The sequence below is a fragment of the Podarcis pityusensis genome (assembly GCF_964106645.2).
Source record: "Podarcis pityusensis genome assembly, chromosome: 1".
NCBI lineage: Eukaryota > Metazoa > Chordata > Lepidosauria > Squamata > Lacertidae > Podarcis > Podarcis pityusensis.
This window is the reverse complement of record NC_138028.1, coordinates 134750627-134769781: the sequence shown is the minus strand read 5'-3', so window position 1 is coordinate 134769781 and position 19155 is coordinate 134750627. Positions and strand designations below refer to the sequence as shown.

Sequence of the window (19155 nt, the reverse complement as noted above, 5' to 3'; positions counted from 1 at the left end):
TATTATTTACACTCTGAAAAAGAGTTATTTGTCACATAGTATACATTTTGCATACTTTTTTACCTAGAGAGGGAATGTCTTTAAAATATTTGAATACAGAGTTTAAGTATAATAATTCCAGAACGCTGAACACTGGACAATTTTTTCTTCTTTCCTGTTTTACATCATTCTGCTTTGCTCTATCTTAGACCAGCCTCACCCTAACACACACACAAAAAGAAGCAAAATGAAATGTCTGACAGTTACAGGGAAGAAAAGTGTCCTTTGTTTTCATTAGGTGAAAGTGAAATGCTAATGTCTGATAGGTAAAATACGTATAAACATATTTGAGAAATCATCACATTGGCTCTTCATATACATAGAAAAACCTCTTTCAACTTAATGTATGTGATAGATATATTGATTCAGTTTAGAGTTAATTGTGGGACTAACAGGTTTTTATTATGACTATTTAATATTAATAGTTATTTGCTTTTTTCTCTTTCTCATGTATTTATTTTTGCTTAGATCAGTTTGTTTTTTATTGTAATGTATTATGAAAATATCAAAACTTTTAAAATAAGTTTTCCAATCTTGTAGAAAATGGGAATTGTGATTTATTGTTGATTATCCATCCTGTCTTGTAGGAAAATACACCTGCTTTTTTTGACTGGAGAGGAGACCTACTTCAAGCAGTCCAGTGTGTATTGGAAAAGGAGCGAAACATGTTACAAAGCTACTTACAGACACATTTTTGCAATCCTGGCTCTGGAGACGAAGGATCATTAATAGAAAAGCTGGAACATATAGTGGAACAACAAGTATGAGAATTTTCCAGTGGTTTACTATGTAATATTCGCCTTCTGAAATCGGGACAAGAAATGCATCCTGTTAGATATTATTATTATTACCACCACTCTGGGCGGCTCCCAACAAAATATTAAAAACACAATAAAACATCAACCATTTAAAACTTCCCGGAACAGGGCTGTCTTCAGATGTCTTCTAAAGTCAAATAGTAGTTTATCTGTTTGACATCTGATAGGAGAGGCACCTCTACAGAGAAGGCCCTCTGCCTGTGCAGTCGGACCAGGATCAGTGTAATATGCTCAAACCATCTTGCTCTGGGGAGCAACCTGACCGCTGAATTCTGCTCTAGCTGAAGTTTTCAAACCGTTTCCAGAGGCTATATGTATAATGCATTTCAATAATCTAACGTTGAGTTTACCAGAGCATAGACAACAGAAGTTAGACTATCCCTGTCCACATAGGGGTGCAGCCGGGCCACCAGATGAAGCCGATGGAAGGCACTCCACGTCACTGAGGCCACCTGAGCCTCAAGTGACAGCAAAGGATCCAGTAGTTAGGCTATCCTTTTAAGCTACAGTAACCAGCCTAATATAACAACCTAGGTTGGAAATTGGTTATGTAGCTTAAAGGATTGGATGTAAGAATTTACATCCTCAAAGAAACTGAAATAAGTTATTTAATATGTAACATGGACTTGTTTTCATTTCAGGAACAACAGCAAAAGCTAGTTCTGGAGCATCTTCTTTCTTCAGATAGGAACAGCTTGCTTACTGAAATACAGGACCTTGAAGCAGAGTTGCGACTGATGCATCTTCAAAGCCAGGAGAAGCTGCAACAACTCCAAGAAACACTTATAAATACAGAGAATCATCAGAGTAAACAAGAACATCAACTTCGAAGGCAGGGTAGTACCTTATAGAAGTTTACAAAATGTTACTTACTTTTTACCATTCCTTCATTTGACTGAGAAACAGGATACAAGGAGTTATATCTTTAATCTTTATTTTGCAAACACTTTTATCATGTAATAATAGAATTGTAGAGGTGGAAGGGACCCTAAGGGTCATTTAGTCCAAGCAACTACAGTGCAGGAAACACAACAAAAGGATCCATGCCAGATAACCATCTAACCTCTGCTTAGAGATCTGTGAGGAAGAAGAGTCCACCACCTCCCGAGGGAGTCTGTTCCATGTTGAACAGCTCTAACTGCCAGAAAGTTCTTCCTGGTGTTTAGTTGGACTCTCCTTTCTTGTAACTTGAAGCCATTGGTCCTACCCTCTGGAGCAGAAGAAAATAAGTTTGCTCCATGTGACAGTCCTTGAGATATTTGAAGATGGCTATCATATCTCAGTTTCCTCTTCCTCCTCATTGTTAAAATTTATATACCATCCTTCATGTGAAAATCTCAGGGTAGTTCACAAGATAAAAATACAGGATAGAAGCACAAAATAAATACTTAATAACAAAACAATAATACCCGCCCCCAGCAAAAAAACCCACAACATTTTAAAGGCCGTAAAATATTAATCAGCCTAAGGCCTGGGGGAAGAGGAATGTTTTTGCCTGGCACCTAAAGGTGTATAATGAAGGCGCCAGACAAACCTCCCTGGGGGAGAGCATTCCACAAAGAGGGAGTCACCACAGAAAAGGCCTGTTCTCATGTTGCCACCTTTTGGACCTCTTGTGGATGAGGCACACAAGGAAGGAGGGCCTCAGAAGATGATCACAGAGTCTGGGTCCGTTTATATGGGGAGAGTCAGTCCTTGAGATATTGCGGTCCTGAGCCATTTTAGGCTTTATAGGTCAAAACCAGCACTTTGAATTGAGCCTGGAAACTAATTGACAGCCAGTGCAGTTGGGCCAAGATCGGTGTGATGTGCTCCAGCGGTCTTGCCCCGGTGAGCAACCTGGCCACCAAATTCTGCACTAGCTGAAGCTTCCAAACCATCTTCTGAGACAGCCCTACGTATAATGTGTTTCAGTAATCTAACCTAGAAGTTACCAGAGCATAGACAACAGAAGTTAGGCTGTCTCTGTCCACATAGGAACGTAGTTGGGTCACCAGATGAAGCTTGATGGAAGGCATTCTGCTCCACTGAGGCCACCTGCTGGTTTTTTATCAGTCAAGAGGGGCAAAGGTCCAGAGTGCAAGTGGTCACCCTGACCGATCCCAGCACCTTGTCTGCATCCTCAAGTCTTACTAACTGAAACTCGTCCAACACAACAGGACCAGACAGTGCTCTGGACACCCCATGAGATTCATCTGCAATAACAGCAGTGTCAAGATCCTGGTGGATGTAAGCAATTTTATCCTCAAAATGCTTTGCAAACAAGTCACAGTGTGTTATCGTCAGTTCTGCCACCTCCTTCTGCCAGACTGTAACAGGCGCCACAGTACCCGGAAAAGCTCTGCTGGATGGCACAATGAGGATGCAATGGAGCTGACAAAGGAAGCATTCTTTGCAGCCTTCACTGTCACTAGGTAGACTCAATGATGAGTCTACCAGTGTGCAGTTACCTTCAACCAGATTTTGCTTCACTCGTGTTTGAACCATCTCCCAGCTTGTTTCCTCGCCCTAAGCTCTGGAGTATACCAGGGTGCCAGAAAGACTCCATGAAGCAGGAGAAGGTGTTCAGGATTATCGTGTCAACAGCCTGAGCCATTTGGTTGTTCCAGAGGTTGGCCAGGGCTTCACCAGGAGTGCCAATCATATCAGCTGGGAAATCCCCCAGAGCCATCTGGAAGCTCACTGGATCCACCAGCCTCCTCTGAAGGCAAACCATCCTAATATGTTCCTTGCCTCTGCAGAGCGGAAAAGGTGCTGAAAGCCTAAATCTCAACAGAAAGTGATTGGAACATGACAAGGGACTGATGTCAATGTCCCCCACTTTCAAATCACCCTCTTCCTGCCCAGTTGAGAAAGCAAGGCCCAGAGTGTGACCTGCAACATGCATTAGGCTGGTGACATATTGGGACAGCCCCATGGTCATCAAGACAGCCATGAAGTCCTGAGCCACCCCAGAGGCAGTCACCTCAGCATTGTTGTTTCCAGTATGTCCCAGAGCCAGCCACTGGGTCTTAACTGCTGCTGTCTTAGCCACTGCAAATCATCCTCCCCCTGGTCTTGCAACACCACCACTTCTCTGTTCTTCCTGTCTGTTCTCCCAAGCATTCTTCCCTGCTGACTCTTGGAGAATTGAGGCTGGGATGAGAGGAATTTCTGGCACTGTACCTCTTCAGAAAAAAACATGAGGCCTACCCACTGCCTTGCTCCTTCCTTGTCTGGATGCAAAGCCTCTTTTTAAAAGGTTTTTTTCTTTGTCAGTTAAGTGGTATATAATTTTATGAAATAAACCATACATACCTTTTTTTGTAACAAGCAGCAACAAAGTAATGAGTACAATGGCCATCTGTCTTCCACTCATGAAGAATCAAGTATGGTTACTGCACTGTGACAGTAAATCCCTCCCCATCAGACACAGGGGGATGAACTCCCACTTGCCTGTATGTAAGAAGAAAAGGAAGTACCAACACAATTACCCTGTTTGGTCCCCCCCCCCCCATTTTTTGCCTTATGGGTTTGGTATGCCAGATGTTCTGACAGTGCTATCGTGCATATGCGTGAGAACACTTCAGGGTGTTAGACGCTTCTCCAGAGGAGTTTCTACCCTGTATAACCTAAGTGCCATATACATAGTCAGAATTATACCACATTAGAATGCAGAATTAGCAGCTATTTGGTTTTCTGTCACTGGCTTGTCATAGAGCTGTTCCTGTATCTCCCCACTGAAAGATTCTTGCTAAGGGTGTTTTTGAGAAGCTTTTTCAGGAAGACACTGGTAGAATTCTATGCATGCTCTAACAAAGTATTCTACATCACTGCTAAGAATGCCCATAAAAGATAAGGCAAGCACTGTTGGTACCTCAGGTCACTTGTTGGAGAATGTTCATACCTGTTTAACTTCACCAGTAAAAGCGTAGGTCAAATGTTCTTGCTGGGTTTCTGTGAAAAATGAGTTCCACAACTGAAGAAACTGAGAATTTGTCTCTTACACATAATGAATAATGATGATGATGATGTTGATGATGTCATACAGACTTACACAAATCCTTCATATATTATTATTTCACTTGGTCAAGTGAAATTTCATACAAGTAAAAATCTACATGAGCAGTGCACTGAATCTGGTTTATTGACTTGGCCTTCTAAATTAAATGTGCCTTGGATAGGTGAAATCTGAAAGTAGAAGAAGAAGAAGAAGAAGAGTTTGGATTTGATATCCCGCCTTTCACTCCCCTTCAGGAGTCTCAAAGCGGCTAACATTCTCCTTTCCCTTCCTCCCCCACAACAAACACTCTGTGAGGTGAGTGGGGCTGAGAGACTTCAGAGAAGCGTGACTGGCCCAAGGTCACCCAGCAGCTGCATGTGGAGGAGCGGGGAATCGAACCCGGTTCACCAGATTATGAGTCCACCGCTCTTAACCACTACACCACACTGGCTCTCCAGTGTGTAATGAATGGCAGCCTTTTTATAGCCTAATGTGAAGCAAGTATGGGAAAACAGAAAGTGAAGCAAAGTGTTGCCAACAAGTCCTTTCATCCAGAAATGTCACAATACATACTGCATTTATGTGCCTTTAAAAATCCACTTCATTTGTCATTTTTTTAAAGTTATATTGGGGAAATTACTTTTAAGTTATTGAAATGGATTTAATTTTTTTAATTTTGTTGTAACTTTGTATTTGTTCTCAGTTGAATTACTAGAATATAAACTTCAGCAGGAGAAATCCATTGCAAGTGACTTGCAGGCTTCTCTAAAAAGTGAACAAGAGAAATCCTCTGAGATGCATGAACTACTGAAACAGGAACACAGCGCAATATCGAACTTGAAATCAGATCTCTGTGAAAGCAAGCAAACAAATGAGAGGCTCCAAAAATCCCTACAGGACCTCCAGGAAGACATAGTTAAGTACAGGTAAGGACTTCCAAGGGCAGTTCGGTTTGCATTTAGAACAATCTACAGCTACAATTTCCAAGTAAATGTCTTATTGTGAAGTTCTTCCTGCTCTCAGTTTGTATCATACTGGAGACATTCAGTTAAGTTCTCGGGTGCCTTTGTACCCCAATCCTCCTGTATTACAAAACAGTCCTCTTCTAACAACTTTTTGCATTTCAGTATTTGCCTAAATACTGTGGTTTAAACCACTGAGCCTCTTGGGCTTGCCGATCGGAAGGTCGGCGGTTTGAATCCCCGCGACAGGGTAAGCTCCCATTGCTCGGTCCCAGCTCCTGCCAACCTAGCAGTTCAAAAGCACGTCAAAGTCCAAGTAGATAAATATGTACCGCTCCGGTGGGAAGGTAAACGGCGTTTCTGTGCGCTGCTCTGGTTTTGCCAGAAGCGGCTTAGTCATGCTGGCCACATGACCCGGAAAAACTGTCTGCGGACAAACATCGGTTCCCTTGGCCAGTAAAGCGAGATGAGCGCTGCAACCCCAGAGTCGTTCGTGACTGGACTTAACTGTCAGGGGTTCTTTACCTTTACCTTTTACCTACCCACTACCTCTAGTTGTGATTTTTAATGATTGATTTTACTATACAATCAAAGAACAACATAATTGTTGTCACAAATTTCTTATTCCAGTTCCCCTTTCCACATGTCCCTGGGGTTTCAACTGCAGAGTCCCTTCCTGATTTTTGTTTCTAGGACTCTAGTATAGGAAGTGTTTCAGCTTGAGAATTCACTGTTTATACCAACCTGTGCTGAAACGTTAAAAGTTAAGAAGTGTTGTTCCTGACATAATAAAAAGCACTATGCAAAGTGTTTTATTCATTCATTTATTCATATTCCCACAAAAAAGCCTGCCCAAAGAGGCTCACAACAAAGAAACAGATGCATTGCAAACAATTTCATAATGACGTAGCAAAACAAAAATATAATAACATACAGAACACCACGTTTGAATACTATAAATATGATAAGATTACTTGAACAACATGCAGCATCCAATAGCAAAAATAACAAGGGAGCGTCACAGCTTCACTTTAGTCCTAGAAACACCCCTCCCATGATACTTGATTGTTTTTTCTTCTTGCTCAGTTACTAAAGGCACTGGGTTGTGTGTCCAGGTGTTCATTTTACCTGGAGCAGATCCATTGAAATAAATGGGTGTGGTTAACCTTAGGTCTATTAATTTTAGTGGACTATTCTGATTAGAACTAAGTTGGATACAGCTGCATGTCTGCTATAAAAACAGAAAGATGCAGGTTAGCAGTTTTTTTAAAAAAAAGAATACATAGAACTTTTGTATGTTGCAGTTCTGCACTGGAAAATAAGGAGAAAGATATGACAGCTGTTCTTCAAGACTTCCAAAATGAACAAGTTAAAGAAAAAGAACTACAGCACATGTTAGATGAACAACAACATCAGCACAAGTTAAAAGAGGAAGAGAAGTCAAAAGCAATAGAGGTAAAATCTTGTGGGGAAATTATCGCCTTTTTTGCTACTCAAGCTTATGTATTCTGTTTTACCATGCCTCTAAATCCTGCTTTCAGGAAACCATAAGTAAGATTTTATTTAATTTTTGTTTGTTTTAAAAAATGCAGCAGGGAAGGCCTTTTAATAAATGAATGTATTCTACATCAGGGGTGGGAACCTTTTGCTTCCAGGATTGACCTCACAAGTCAAATATGACAGGTGGGCAATCCCAGACACCTGTCATTCATAGAAGGTCATACTGATTTGCATGTCTCAGCCCTCCGCCTTTAAACTCCAGTGTTGGAGGTTGAAAAAGGGAGGGCAGGGATCTTTGCAAAGGGCTTAAGGTAGCCTCCAGAGGACTGTCTTAAAGCCCTTTGGAAAAGTGGTCTTTGAAGCAGCTTTCCCCCCCGCTTCTGCTTAAACTTCGGGCTGAGTAAAGGAGTTCCTTCCCCCCTGCCTGATCACTCAGATGTTTAAAGGACAAGACTGTTTTTGCAAAGGACTTGCCCTTTGATGCAGCTCTGCTTCTCCTTTAAGTAAGGCAGTAGCGAGAATCCTTCACCGCACCTGCTTGAAAGAAAAGTACACAAGGGGGCAGAATTAAACCTTGTCCTTCCACTGCCTCACCAGTAACATTGGTTGATAAGTGGGTGGCAGTCATGGCTAGTAACATTTTAACTTTGTAGAGCTGCAATGGGGGGGGGCTGCAATTTTTAATTTTGCTGTTTTATCATAATAGGACTTGTACGAAACCTTTTTTTTTTTTTTTTTGGTGCCACAGTACATGTGCAGAGAGTGCCACTGTCTCTACACACACACAAAAAATATTTTTTCTCTGCACTTGTATGGACAGGGAAAGAGCTTCTGTGTAAGAGGGCCCATGTATGATTTTCAAACAAGATTGACCACATACCTCTTACTTCGAAAGTAAGCCATACCACACAACATAAGTTTTTGAATTAGGGTATTGATTATACCTATACATCTATTGCCAAAAAACTGAACAAACACACAGAAACGTTTCAAATGTGAAGAAAACTTGCTTCCAATTGCATGCAGTTTTCCTCCCCCAAAATACCAATTTAACTTTTAATAATCCAAAACATATTTTTCTCTAAATTAAAAGTATTCCAACTGATGGACAACAAATGATGGCCAGGGCACAACAGAACATGCATATTTGCAGTGCATGGCTCATTCCTGAAAATGTGAGGTACCATGCTATTCTGCGAATGTCAACAGATAATTAATGCCAAGAAGAATTGTCCATGATTCACAGCCTGGTCCTGGAGTTGATATATACACATTATTTAAAAGGCTATGGGTGACCTGCTGAGTTTGAGGCATCAAGCTCCACCCTAGACAAATATGTGAATTGTCGCTGGTCAAATTACCAATAATTTAGTTAGAATTAGCAAGTTGTGGGCTTCTGGTTCAGAATCTGCTTTTTAATTTTAATTTACAAACTGGAATTCCTCTGAGACATTGAAAGTCTTGTGTAATTGTAGTGATTTTTCCCTTCTTCTGTACAGGAGTTGCAGGCTGCCTTGGAACTACAGTGCATTCAAAACAACCAACTGTCTGTGGCTTTAGAGCATGAACAGTCAGCAAACAGTAATCTTCGTAAAGAACTTGAGATTGAACATTCTCGCTGTGAAGCGTTATTGTCCCAATATAAAAATAAACTCTTGGAACTGCAGAAAAGTGAAGATGTTGAGAAGAATCGCAGTTTAGAACTTTTAAGTGCTTTGAAACATGAACGTATTTTGACAGAACAGCTGAGCATGAGAATAAATGAATGTGGGTCTTGTAAGCATAACAATTCATTGCAGGAACTGAAAGCTCAGTTGTACAAAGAGAGGTCCCATGCCAGGAATCTTTTAGCCATAATTGAGAAGACGCGGCAGCAAGTACTTGATTCAAAGAAGCAAATGGGTGAAATGCAGATGCCCTCTGAACAACCTCCGAAAGAACAAGAGCTCCACACCACTTCACAGGCCGCACAGGCTGCTCTGCAAAGTCAAAAAGAGGACATTATCCATGCCTTGAAGATACAGACAGAGAAAGATATACAAATGAGAAAGAAATGGGATCAGTTGCAGTCCATTCTCAGATTACTGAGGGAGCAGGAAAGAGGGACAGAACAAAGAAGAAGAGAAATAAAGCAGGAACAACAAACAGAATTTGGCAAACTGCAGGAACTACAGGAAGCTGGAGAAAGTCTGGTAAGAACATGTGGTTTCTTTTTACTTTTTTCAGCCCTGGCTTGAAAAAGTTCAGAGCCTTTTTACTTATTTATAGCCATGGATTTGTTACCTCAATAGTCTGCCCTATGATACAATAAAAACATCACCACAAAGATTATTTTTTATTTTTTTTACCAGTATGCTTTCCTAATTTGTATTATTCACATTGGGTGTTTGTGGAGAAAGTTGCACCTTACTCAGCTTTGCATATCCCAGGATAAATGAGACACTGGTTTTACCAGGATGCCTTCCCCCTTTTCAGATTATTTTAGCCTTTTATACTTTGAATGTATAAATGAGAGAACCTGATATGAGGGTTCAGGTGAGTTAAGGATTTATTTAATAGTAAAGAGACATAGAAAAGTGTGTTTCAGAGAACCAGTAGCGGCCCACAGGGAAGGATAGCACTGTGGACCTGGTCTCCTGACACTGGCACATATCGGGGGGACAAGAAGGGTGTTGTGGGTGCCCTGGCAAAGCTAACCCAGTACTCTCACTGGTGCTCACTGCAGCACCACCCTTCCCACCAACCACTTCTGCAAATAACATTCCTCTCCCCCCCCCGCCCACTTCATCTTGTTAGTAATGGATTTCATGGCATGGAAGAGCTTAGATACTAACTTCTTCCTACAGCTTGTGAATTATTTCCTGTGTGCATTGCAAAGTGCTACTTTATTTTTCTATATTGCAAATAGCTATGCTTCTATTCCCATAGCATGAGTTGGAATTGCAACGTTGGCAGAACACTAGAAGAACAAAGGATTTGCAACAGATTCTAGAACACTTGGAGAAACAGGAAAGATACCTTAATTGTCATAAAAATCAAGATGAACTTCCTCCATGTCCTTCAAAAAATCATTACACCCACTTTACAACAGATACAGTAATGCTCCGTGTGGAGCAGCAGAAATTAGAAAACATCAGAGAACAGTTGCTCATTGCTGCAGGTTATCTTTCTGAGTTCATATATAAAACTTCAGAGCGGTGAGTATTTTACAAGGATCTTAATTGAAACCAATTTTGTATTTCTCGTGTTTGAAATACCTTATCAAAACTGAGGGACCACCACAGCTATGAGACCTGGTTTCCATAATTTGTTACAAATGTCTTATCCAGTCCTAGTAATTGGAAATTTTCTCTGCACCAACTAGAAACATTAGTTTCCTTGGATAAAATCCTAAAACTATTACATGTCAACAAGATTCTTGACCCTAAGGCCCAATTCAGATGTAATGCATCTAAAACAGGCTTCCTCAACCTCGGCCCTCCAGATGTTTTGAGACTACAATTCCCATCATCCCTGACCACTGGTCCTGCTAGCTAGGGATCATGGGATTTGTAGGCCAAAAACATCTGGAGGGCCGAGGTTGAGGAAGCCTGACCTGAACTATTATTACATTTTAAAAATTACATTTTTCTGCTTTACCTTCAGTAAGGAATATGAATACACTCACACACACATACATATACACGTGCTCGTACCTGCACACGATGCAAAGCAGCTCAAAGTTTGCACCTGCTGGTGCTGATGTAACACTAAACAATGGTCTGAATCAGGCCTGAATGTGGCAGTTCATGACACTTTCAGGCCCCAGCTTACCATATATGCTCAGTCTACATGAACGTGGAAGGTAAGGTGTGCCTGAAAAAAGTGATGCCTTCATTACTTTCATAAAAACGCATTAGTACTTTTTTACTGGTGAATGTTATTCCTTATACAGTTGGTGAATTACTTCTGTTTTATACGCTGTCTTAATGCCAAATGGTTCAGGCTTCATATGTACAGAGGCAGATCTGTTCCATGGGACAGCAACGGAGTCTACAATTACTTGGATTATTTCTTTTTTTCTACCCTTTATTTAACAGAACAGTTAACTGGCCTCCTTCAAATGATGAAGCAGTTGCAGCCTTGTTGCATATAGTTGAGGAACTTAAAGCAGAGTTACTGGCCTCCTCCAAATCTCCAGTAAGAGGGTTCATTTTATTTTATTTTCATAAGCCATTGTTCATACTTCAGTTAATGCTTATAAGCAACTTTTTTTAAAAGAAAAAAAAAGGCGGGTAACCCATTTCACCTTTTGAGGGGGTTGAAGGAAGAGTTCATCCTAAATATCTGTGAGCTATTTTCCTAGCAGACAAGAGCTACGCAGCAGCCATGCTTGGTCCTAACTGCTCTAGCAACTTAAGAAGGAAAGCTCTGTTATTCTTTTGACTGCTTCGCCTCATTTTCCTATCAGCATCTCTCTAGTTTTGTCTTCCTGCCAGCTCAAGTAGATGTCCTTGCTCCTTTTCTTTGTGCTTGCCTTTTGAGCTCTCTTTAACTTTCTCTTCTCTTTATACCTTTTTACTTCAGTTCAGCTGTATTCCTCTTTTTGCTTCCCCAAAATCTCTCTCTTTACTCATCCACTTTCCTAAAAAGAAATCTCTGGGCCCCATAATTAAAGTAAAGAAACCAGCGGCTCCTCACAAGAAGAGCCGATGTATTTAATGTAAGGCAGCAAAGGCCACAGCCAAAGAAAACAGCCACAGAATCAACTCTGCTACAATGGGCGCATCCCCTGGTGGACACAACACTGAGTGAGCCAACAGGCAATGCAGATCTTCTTCAAACAAAAATGGTTTGTGTTTTAGAGCCGTAGTGGAGAGGGAATGCCTCAAAAGGAACCGTATACCTCCTTTCTTACCATCATACAGGAATGTATTTCAGAAGTGGAGGGAATTACTAAATTAGTGGCTGCCAGAGCCCTCAGCAGACCACATGATGCTCTTAATGCTCCCCTAGAAAGACTGCACTTTTACGCACCAGTTGAGAATTTCAGGTGGCTTTCATCCACCTTGGTGGCTCTGGATCCAGTTATCAATTCAAGTAACCCCAGGCATCGAATCCAGTAAACAGCGCTCAATCCTCAAGAAAAAACAAAAGTCGAGACCCTGTAAGAGACGCTCTTCTTCTCCCTACTCTTTGCCGTCAGAATCATGACCCACATACCAAAGCCAAAAAGGTACACAGAAAACATGAAAACAACCAAAGGCCAGATTTCCAGACCTCTCCTCAAATCAAACTCTGCCTAGACTCCCTGGCATGTGGGGCCTTATCTGCTCCTCAGACTGCATTCAGGGAGAGCCTTCCATTTTTTAATCTGATGCCAGTGGGGATCTGAAGAAGGAAAAGGCGCAATGGAGCAGAACATCAGACCAGGATATGGGGGTCGAGGTCCCTGAACTTCATTTTGTAAAAAGAATTTACCTGCCCCCCGCAAGGCTGCAGGACTTTGCCGGACTTGTGGCTCGTCGCCACGGAAGATGGCTGAAATTCCATCGTCTCCATTTTGCACGGGCAATTAGAGGCTGATATGAGAGTAATCAGCCTCCCAAATTCCTCCAGGGCCAGTCACCCAACACCTGGCCCCAAATCTGGAGGGAATAAGGGGCTGGGGAGCACCAGATGGAAAGCCTCCATGCAATTCTGGCACTCTCCGAAGCTGTCTCCGCGAGCAACAAATCTCCATTTCTTAAGATGAAAAATTGGATTTAAATAATGCTTTGAGTGAAGAGGGAGGATTTTTTCTGCTAATTAATTCAGCCTCTGAAGATTTAGAAGACTCAATTGGAAAAGGGACTATCAGCTGAGATGCCGGTTTGACAGAACGGAAAGTGGGGGGGTGAACCTTTATTTACTTTCCTTCGATATTTGCCTATATGATTACATTTGGCAAATCCCCTCTGGAAGGAACAACTGCTGGACTTACTAAAGCAAGGGAGACTAAAAATTTTGCATTTGTTGATATAATAAGGTTTTAATAACTCTAATAATTACTAACTGTGTGGAAATGACGGGGAAAAGGAAAATCAAGGCTTTCAACTCTTGGTTTCCTGGAAGAAGATCAAAAGACTCCCCTGGAGTAGAAGAGACATCTCATTAACAACTGGGGAAATGCCAAAGAACTTTGGATATCTGCTTGGGAGGTTTCTGACGCAGTATTAATTTAACAAGGAGCCAGGAGTGAAACCGAAAGTAGACTGACCAGCTAGCTGAATCAAATTATATTGCTGAGGAAAGGAGGGGGGGACCTCTAACATTTTACTCCTCGATATTTGTACTTCCAGTTTACTTGGTAACCCCCCTCCCCGGGAAAAGCTAATGTTTGAATAGCAGCTGGTTAAGGAACAACATTGGGCAGGCGCCATGATTTGATTTTATCTGGACTGTGTGTCGATATGTCGATATGGCAGCTACCTGCAGTGGAAGGCTTCTGGACTGATTCGGCAGAAACACCAATTTGTGACGAGAGGATGTGAATTTACAGAGGGGAATCTTGGATTACAGATTTGGACTATAAAGAAGAAGAGTAAGACATAAAATCCACACAGAAACATTTTATTTGGACTTAAACTCACTTGCAGAATGAACACAGAGGCTGTTGGAAAATAATGAAGGATTAACATCACAATGTATTAAGGGAATTATTGTAATATTTTGAAATGCAGCAGAACTATGAGAGGATTAGGATTCCCTCCGATCTCGAAGCATGGGAAGTCAGCTAAAAAATAATAATAATTTATAATTAGGCATAATATTGGGATTTGCTTGATTATTGGATAATTCGTATAATTTGGAATATATAATTTGGTTTCATTGGGGTGGTGGGGGGAGACTTTGCCCAGGTCGGCAACAGACAGCCTAAGGTACATGGGTAACACAGACAGTTTCCCAGAGACTTCTCCTTCTTGCTCACTTATGTGGTTTACCCCATCCCTCTTCCCTAGTCACAAGGGAAAGCACACAACCTGTATCAGGCCATTATATTTAAATGTTGCTGAATTTCATTGCCTATATTGTATTGAATTTTGAAGTTTTGAACCAGTCTTTAAATGTCATGCTTAGATCAAACCTACATGTGTTATTAACTCCATGCAAGTATCGGAAGGGACTGCTTATCAGGAGGAGAGACCTATTTTGCACAATGGCTTGCGAACAACAGAGCATGAAGAAACAAAAACTAATTTTGTGGCAGAAAACAAGTCAGCGATGTCATCTTCCAATCTGAAGGTAAAAATTTCTCTGCATATGAGCTGTTCTTCCTTTGAGCTATTCTCATGCATATCAACAGTAACATACGAAGCAAAATTTAGCTGGCAATAGGAAGGGTGGGTAGGTGGGTATAGTCCTCAGAGCAGGGGTTAAGGGAATCTTGTGTTGAAAATCTTGAACTCCCAAAATGAGTATTTATTAATAAATGTACAGATTACAACATTTAAATCCATATAAAACATAAGATGTTAAAAATATTTTTTATTAAGAAACCGGAAGCATTTCTTCTGGGTTTAATCACAAACGATATTCCTAGCAACAACAAAAAAGTATTTCTGTATGCGACAACAGCTGCCAGGATGCTTATAGCAAAAAATTGGAAGGGGTGGAAATCCCATCAGTAAAAGAATGGCAAATTAAACTTTGTGAATATATAGATTTGGCAAAATTAACGGCAGTCTTAAGGCGACAATCGGAACAAAAATTAATAAAAGAATGGGACTGCGTTAAAGAATACATGAAAAAACGTTGTTCTGGAATAAAAATAAGGGTATGTAATGAGTGAAGTTCTGCAGGGTCAAAGAAATGAAGAAATGGTTGTAATAGGTATAAAGCTAGAAGCAATATAAATATAACACAACAATTAAGAAAACTGAAAATTTGAAGTCCCAAAACTGGAAGGAAGTCAAAGTCTATGTATGTATGTTTTGTTATTGTGATGGGACGATGAGCTGCTTGTGTGTAAAATCCTAGTCCCTCAGAGTTTGGTCAAGTTTGCAAACCTCTGTCTGTAACGGAGCCCCTTAAACATGGCTCCGTCAGTCGCTGGCAGATTCCGACAGTGGTTGCTTTCGGAATCGCTTCCAACATAAAAGCTCCTTAACGGAAACACGTCTTCTGGACTCTCTGCGTGACAGTTTCCGGCGAGGAGTGGGTGTCCCTACAGGAGGTCCTGAAACCTCCCCACTGTTTTCGCTGGAAGTGTCTCTGAGCCATCCCTCCAGCTCACTTTCCCTCAGCTCAGCTCCTCTCCCCCTACTGGTTCCCTCTTCAGCTGCTGAGTCTCTCCCAACCTGTGTGAGCCCTTTCACTTCCCTTCCTTCCGATGGCAGTTCCCTGACATCCACCTCCCCTCCAGGGCCCCCTTCATCCCCTCTCGCCCCCTCCTCTACGGGCGGTGAGGAGGCAAAACCCCAGAATGAACTTCCTTCATCTTCCGATGTCCCGAACACTTCTCTCCACCTGTTGCGGTTCCTGGTCTCGAAGTACTCCTCCTCCTCAGAGTCCATCTCCCCTTCCCCTTCCGAGTCCGAGAATCCTTCCAACTCCTCCTCCTCATCGGTGGTCCCAAAGTATTCCCTCCGGAACCTCTCCACAGGCTGAGGTTTCCTTGGGAACCTTTGATGGAACGTTTCTATCAATACCTCGTCATTGATATCTTCTGCCATTACCCAAGTGTTTTCTGACTCCGGTTCTCCTTCCCACGCTACCAAATACTCCACCTGATCCCCCTTCCACCTGGCGTCGAGGATTTCTGCCACATGGCTGCTGCATTCCCTTTCTTCTATGACCGGTCCCCGAGTGGCCATCCCTTCTCGTCCCCCCTCATACGGTGACAGTAACGACCTGTGAAATACTGGGTGCAGTTTCATGTGGTTGGGTAACCGGAGCCTGAAAGCCACTGGGTTGACCTGTTGAATGACCTCAAAGGGACCCAATCTCCTGGGTCTTAATTTCTTACAACCTCCTTTGAACGGCAACCCTTGGGTTGACAGCCACACCCTATCTCCCACCCTTATGGTTTCACCTTCCCTTCGGTTCTTGTCTGCCTGCCTCTTGTATTCTTCCTTCGCCCTTTCTAAGTTGAGTTGGAGCTGACGATGGATTGCTTCCATTTCTTCTACAAAATGCTCGGCTGCCGGGACGCTCCATCTCTCCCCTTCTCCCCCTGGGAAACCCCTGGGATGACACCCATAATTAGCCAAGAAGGGGCTCATCCCTGTGGACACATTCTCGGCATTGTTGTAGGCAAATTCCGCCAGCGCCAACTTTTCTACCCAGTCATTCTCTCTGTCATTGACATAACACCTCAGGTATTGCTGGAGGACACCGTTTGCTCTTTCCGCCTGCCCGTTGGTTTCAGGGTGCCGGGCAGTCGAAAAGTTGACCTCCACCTGCAGTAAGCTCATGAGCTTCCTCCAGAACCTGGAAGTAAATTGTTTTCCTCGGTCTGAGACCACCCTCAATGGCACCCCGTGCAACCTAAAAATGTGTTCTACAAATAACTTCGCTGTCTCTTCCGCCGTGACTGCATGCGAGCAGGCTACAAAGTGGCACATCTTTGTTAGTAGGTCTACCACCACCATGATGGCTGTTTTCCCCTTGGACTTCGGCAGATCAGTCATAAAATCTATCGACACTGCCTCCCAAGGTCGTTCTGGGGTTGGTAAGGGTTCTAATAGCCCCGCCGGTGCCCGCCTCTCCCCTTTGGCTCGCTGGCATTGCTCACACCCTCTTACATACTCCCGTACATCTTCCCTCACCTTAGGCCACCAAAATTCCCTGGTGACCAACCACATGGTTTTGTGTTGTCCAAAATGCCCCGCCGTGGGGCTGTCGTGCAACTGCTTGAGTACCCTCCCCCTTAAGTCTCCTTCAGGGATATACAGTGCCCCTTTGTAATACAAAGCTCCATTTCTTTCCTCGAAACCCCCTGGTTCCTCTCCCTCACCCCTAAGACCTCTGAGCTTATTCTGGGCGTATTCATCATTCTCTGTTTCCTCTACCAGTTCTCTTTGTCCCACCAATGCCGCCCCACACACCCAGCGGTCCTCTGGAATGACATGTCTCTCTTCGGGTGCTCCCTCCCCCTCCAAATATGCAGGTTTGCGTGAGAGAGCGTCCGCCCTAATGTTCTCTGGGCCTGGCACGTAACAAATCTCAAAGTTAAATTTGGAGAACTCCTGGGCCCATCTCACTTGCCGTTGGTTGAGCACTCGTGCCGTCCTCCAATACTCTAGGTTCTTGTGGTCAGTGCACACTTGCACCTTATGTTGTGCGCCAATTAGCAGGTGCCTCCATCTCCGGAACGCCTCATGAATGGCTAGTAGTTCTCGGTCATACACCGTGTAGTTCCTCTCGGATTTGTTCAGCTTTCGCGAAAAAAAGGCACACGGTCTCCACTCTGACTCCTCCTTCCCTGGCTGCAGAAGCACCGCCCCAATCGCTCTGTCTGATGCGTCAGTTTCCACTCTCATCGGTTTTTGTAAATCCACATGCAGGAGTTGTTGTTCCGAGGCGAAGGCCCTTTTTAGTTCCTCAAATGCTCGCTCCGCCTCCTCAGTCCAAACGAACTTCTTCTTACTGCTGAGACAGTCCGTAATGGGCGCCGTCAGGTGGGCAAAGTTTCGGATGAACTTACGATAGAAGTTCCCAAATCCTAGGAACCTCTGCACATCCTTCCTTGTTTTGGGTGTTTTCCATTCCAGCACCGCCTGGACCTTGCCGGGATCCATGGCCAATCCCTTGTCTGACAGGCGATACCCCAGGAATTCCACCTCCTTGGTATGAAACTGACACTTCTCCAGTTTCACCCACAGCTGGTTGGCTTGCAGCCTGCTCAACACTTCTCTGACGTCTCTCACATGCTGCTCCTCATTCTCAGAATACACCAACACGTCGTCTAAGAAGGCCACACAATTCTTGTAAAGCAAAGGCCCCAGGACGTGGTTCATAAACGATTGAAAGCACGCGGAGCCTCCTTGTAGGCCGAAGGGCATAACTAAATATTCAAATGCCCCCAAAGGGGTGAACATGGTGGTTTTCCATTCATCCCCCTTCCTTATTCGTATCAGGTTGTACGCCCCCCTTAGGTCCAGTTTAGTAAAAATCTTTCCCTTCCTGACCCTTGTCAAAATGTCGTCAATCCTGGGCATAGGGAAAGCCACTGGTTCTGACACTGCATTTAAGGCCCTGAAGTCACACACAAGCCTCGGCTTGTTCGTGTTTTTTTTATCCACAAAAAACACTGGGCTGCCCCCCACCGCCCTGGACTCTCTGATGAACCCTCTCTTCAGGTTCTTGTCAATGAACTCTCTTAGCTCCTGCATCTCTCTGTCTGACATGGCGTACAGCTTGCCTACAGGGAGCTGTGCCCCAGGGAGTAAATTGATTTGACAGTCAAAGGGTCTATGCGGGGGTAGTTGGTCAGCTTCCCTTTCGCTGAAGACGTCGCGGAGATCTGCGTATTGTCGTGGTACCTTCACGTTCTCCGTTACTTCAGTCCCTGCTAGGGTGGCTTGGGCCCCTGCCAAACCCTTTCCCTCTTTGCAGTGTTCTAAGCAATGTGCTGAACCAAAAGAAACCACTCTCTGATGCCAGCCCACCAGCGGATCATGTAACGCTAGCCAGCTCATCCCCAATATAATGGGAGCTCCTCCCAAGGTGGCCACATTAAACGCTATCAGTTCGGTGTGCCTTGCCACCTTCATTATCATTGGGACGGTCTGCAAGCTGACTTCTCCTCCCAACAGCTCCCTGCCATCGATCGTGGTCACCTGCAGGGGGTTGCTTAAAGGGATCGTCTGTATCTGGTGTTCAGCTGCAAACT

The 19155-nt window shown here is 43.3% G+C and overlaps 1 protein-coding gene across 1 annotated transcript in view; it reads left to right on the top strand.

The window, feature by feature from the left end:
- PCNT (pericentrin) overlaps positions 1–19155 on the top strand; it is an 85249-nt gene that overhangs the window by 59127 nt on the left and 6967 nt on the right. The window contains exons 28-35 of the mRNA XM_080981618.1: positions 627–800; positions 1499–1694; positions 5543–5765; positions 7106–7256; positions 8801–9493; positions 10230–10498; positions 11381–11480; positions 14400–14564. Coding sequence (XP_080837744.1) covers positions 627–800; positions 1499–1694; positions 5543–5765; positions 7106–7256; positions 8801–9493; positions 10230–10498; positions 11381–11480; positions 14400–14564 — 1971 coding nt within the window. The remainder of the gene's footprint in view (positions 1–626; positions 801–1498; positions 1695–5542; positions 5766–7105; positions 7257–8800; positions 9494–10229; positions 10499–11380; positions 11481–14399; positions 14565–19155) is intronic.